Raw genomic sequence first — 4,182 nt, 5'->3', positions numbered from 1 at the left:
TGCTATAAATCCTCAACATACATCAAAGGCCCCTTGATTAGTTCGGCCACAAGAGTAAATCTACCATATTATTCTCTCCGTTCCGAAATACTTGTCTTGCTGTATTTCAAATTTGAACTAAAACCAAGGGAGTAGTTTGCATTCTTATATGGCTCAAAGATGTACAACTACACTGTTTTTAAGCTAGCACGAACTTGACTGATAACCACTACAAACCAAACATTGCACGCAGACACAAACCAATCAACGCTGCAACACAACACTGCAGAAATTCATTTGGCACAAGCAGAGAAAAAAATAGCCAATGAGTAACTAATCAGACTAGAAGTGTATACATCCAACATTCCTACTTCGCAAGAAAGATATCATTGCCCGATCAATTGTCTGACATAACAAGCAGCACAAAGGGCACGAATGACCAAGATCAGCAGGTGATTCAAGATCGAAAACAACAAGAACAGCACATAGATAAATTAGATAAATGGTCCATCCAACCAAAAGCGCTAAGTTGTCATATTACAATCATGTCTCGAGCATGCACCGGAACCCTAGACCAAGTTTTCAAAAGAGACAGCGCTCAACATCCAGCAGGAACATTACATTAAGATACTTAAAACTCTGACACTTCTGGCAAGCTTAAACAGGCAGTCAGCCGATTCAACTGATCATTCATGGCACTTCAGCAGTACCTACACTTCTTCTTTGACCGCAGCTGAAAAGAATTGGTTGGAGAAGCAACGCATTAGATCAAAGGTGGTATGGAAAACAGCTAAAAAAAGGTGGCATGGAATAAGAACAATGTAGGAACAAAGCCTAACCTATTTCTATCAGTAGTACTAGAAATATCTCCCAAGTGAACATGGGAAGATGTATAGCACACAGCAGTACGACACGACACACACGACGATCTAAATCAGGGATAACATAAAACCAATATGTACTACCTCCATTCCTAAATATAAGACGTTGGGGCAGTTTAATTTTTTAGGAAGAGAGGTAGTAGTATATTTGAGAAACCAATGAAGATCTAATGCTAGCTCATCATGGTTATATTTGGCCATCTTTCTTCAAGAACATAATCATGTTGGGTTATCATCACTAAGGAGAACACATGGATGATGCTACCCTAGATATGGAGTAAAACAATTTGCTTATTCGATCATAAGAGAAATTAGTCACACCTGGTTGCTGTGGCCACACTTCTTCTTGCGGCAACTCTTGGCCTTGGGAGGCAGGCGTGAATAGCACCTACAAAACAAAATGGTGAAAAAGGTTAGCTACAGCAGAAGCACAAATATTTCCTGTGAACTACTTATCCTGTAAGCAAAGGTATGAAACAGATCATGCATGATCAACTAAGCACTTCAGGTACCAGATAGAAGTAACAGTAAACAGTTACTACATGACACATCGTTCACAAAAAATCAGCACACTTATTGCAGGAAACAGTGATCCAGATCAGCAGTTTATACTGTAAGCATGGGCTTTTTCACGTATTGTGAGTTGTGACTGGCCTAATCAACTATAATTTCTGCAAGCGCAAGGAAATCAACCATCAAACCACTCAACCAGCTTGAGAAGATGAAGAAACAACAAGCTAATGGAACACGTAGGAGTACATGGACAATTAACAGTGCAGAAATCACATGCCACCAGTGGGAACTGATGAACCAAGAAACATGGCAGATGACACTAAAGATGCTTCTTTTTTGTATCAATTATCACATTTCAGCATCTGGATTGAAGGGACTGAAAACAAAATTGCACATCATAATAGTCACATAAATAAGTATTGCATTCCAGTGATTCTATCAAAACATTCCTTGGCTACTGACCCACAAACAATTCAGATATACTACATACAGCACAAGGCCCAAACAAATTACGTAGTACATGCAAATCATACCCTTCTATGACTAGTGACTACACCACACAAAGCAGCAATTTTTATCGAACGGGAGACTGTCGGACATCCAGCATACATGCAAATCATAGCCTTGTACGACTATCACACAAAGCAGCAACTTTTATCGAACGAGAGACTGTCGCACATCCAGGTATGCCAACAAAAGGTAGCTAATTTGTTTGAGAAACAGTGCAGGGGTTTATGCATTACTTGCGGCAGATGAGCTTGCCCTGGTTGTACTTCTGAGCGAGGGCCTTGAGGTTGGGCTCGATCATGCAGCCGCCCCCGCGGAGGCGAAGCACGAGGTGGATCGTGGACTCCTTCTGGATGTTGTAGTCGGCGAGGGTGCGGCCGTCGTCCAGCTGCTTCCCCGCGAAGATGAGGCGCTGCTGGTCCGGAGGGATGCCTGCGATCGATCCAAAACACACCCCAGAGCGGATCAGCCAAAGCCAAAATCCAAGAAACGGTGGATTCAGCCTCGATGCTCGAGGAAATGGAGGGCGACGGGGCGGGGAGAACGGCACGTACCTTCCTTGTCCTGGATCTTGGCCTTGACGGCGTCGATGGTGTCGCTGCTCTCGACCTCGAGGGTGATGGTCTTCCCCTTCAGCGTCTTCACGAAGATCTGCATCTCGTCGGTCCTCCGCTCCCGCCGCTTCGCCTGTTCTTGCTTCCTCCTTCGCGAGCTCTCCGGACTGAAGGCGGGAGGGAGACGGTGGTGGGTGGTCTGCACTCTGAACTCTGGAGGCGGCGGCGGTGGGGAGAGGAGAGTGGGGGTCGTCCTTATATAGCCGGCGGCCGCGCCCACCCGCTGCGTTAGCGAAACCCTACCTGCCGGAGTTGCAGTCCGGCGCTCTAATGGTGGCGCGCCAATCGCAAATTTCGAGCTGCGTGTGAGACCTTTACTAGTGCTAATTGTCCCGTTTACCGAGACGGTAATTGCTCGCCGTCACTAATGGCGACGTCTGCCTCGGCCCATATGGATGGCCCAGCCCATACAGCTGTTCTGCGGCCAACTGGCAGTACGTCACGTCTCTTTGACCAAGGTTGAGGGGGAGCGGAGAGGCTTCTAGAGACAAACCAATCGAATGGGTAGCGTGGAGCTGCTGGTAGATCAACGGTGCTTGATGCGTGGAATGGAAAGCAGAACGCTCTAGAGGCTTCTAGAGCTTCATCAAATCAGATATCACTTCTCTATGGTTTTCAGGGCATTTGTAGCACATCCCAATTTGAGGGCAATTTTCGTTTTGAGGGATTAGGCTTCTTCTAGCAGATCCTCCACATTGTATTTTTCCTAACAATTTGACTTATTTTTCCCGAAACATAGCCTCACTTCCTCACTTTTTCTCCAACTAAAGCAAGTCTCACGACAACTGAGCAGCCGCTCGTCTCACGCAGTAATGGTCGAAAGGTCGGCGTCCAATCCGACCACTGCCAGCTATAAACTTCGGTGTCGCACCTTTAAACCCTAGCCCACACCTCCCCCAACCTATTTTCGCCACCATCGCCACTTATTAAGGCGTCCACCGACATTGATTTGTGTCACCGGTGCTGCTGAGCTCAAATTGATCGCTGCCCTAGAGCCCAGGCGCATCCTGAGCTCCCACGACGCCTCCCTGAGCCATCTCAACCGGATTCATTTGCCATTTATGTCGTCTTTCCAGGGCTCCAAAACAGAGAGATGCAGCGGGAGGAAAGGTTTGGGGGTGAGACGCTCGTCGCTGAGGAGTAGACATACCATGAGCATCGTCGGGCACACATCGCAGGGGGTGAGCCTTCGAGCTCTGCGGACTTAAGCTCGGAGGAAGCAGAAGAGATGGCGATGGACTCTGCTATCGGATTCGTCGCCACCGACGTCAACTTCAGCGTATTGGACGTGGTGGCCGAAGGCAGGCATCCGCAAAGTATTTTGTCGGTATTCTGGAAACGGGGGTCCCTAGACTTGCCTGCCTGCGGCCTGCGGCATGGCTCAAAGGGGGCCCAGCACGGCCCATCTTCATCAACACAGACCCAAGACCTTCGCGAGGGGTCAAGCCTCGTGGGGCGGACGACACAGAGCTTCTTCAGGCACAGCCTCATCAGGCTGGCTCGCGAGGACGCGGAGAGATCAAGGCGGGGTACCTCACGAGGTGCCCGTGACGCAAGCCATGACGACCAAAAAAGGCGGGCGCCAGCCGCGCAGTGTCCTCCTTTCCTCTTTGGTGCAAAGGGAGCAAGCGCAGGCGAGAGCATCAAGCAAAGGCACCCGTTTCGGTGCAACGAGACCAAGACCAGTC

The 4,182-nt window shown here is 48.5% G+C and overlaps 1 protein-coding gene across 1 annotated transcript; it reads right to left on the bottom strand.

The window, feature by feature from the left end:
- Window positions 1–444: 444 nt before the first annotated feature.
- On the bottom strand, window positions 445–2,772 carry LOC125531339 (ubiquitin-like). Its single transcript, XM_048695753.1, has 4 exons — window positions 2,435–2,772; window positions 2,117–2,312; window positions 1,182–1,248; window positions 445–712 (listed from the first exon to the last, which is right to left on the bottom strand). The coding sequence occupies exons 1-4, from the start codon at window positions 2,535–2,537 to the stop codon at window positions 680–682; spliced, it is 399 nt and encodes a 132-aa protein (XP_048551710.1). The 5' UTR covers window positions 2,538–2,772; the 3' UTR covers window positions 445–679.
- Window positions 2,773–4,182: the final 1,410 nt, after the last annotated feature.

Source organism: Triticum urartu, unplaced genomic scaffold (assembly GCF_003073215.2).
Source record: "Triticum urartu cultivar G1812 unplaced genomic scaffold, Tu2.1 TuUngrouped_contig_6970, whole genome shotgun sequence".
Classification (NCBI taxonomy): domain Eukaryota; kingdom Viridiplantae; phylum Streptophyta; class Magnoliopsida; order Poales; family Poaceae; genus Triticum; species Triticum urartu.
The sequence above is the reverse complement of the archived record's forward strand: the minus strand, read 5'-3'. Positions and strand labels throughout refer to the sequence as shown.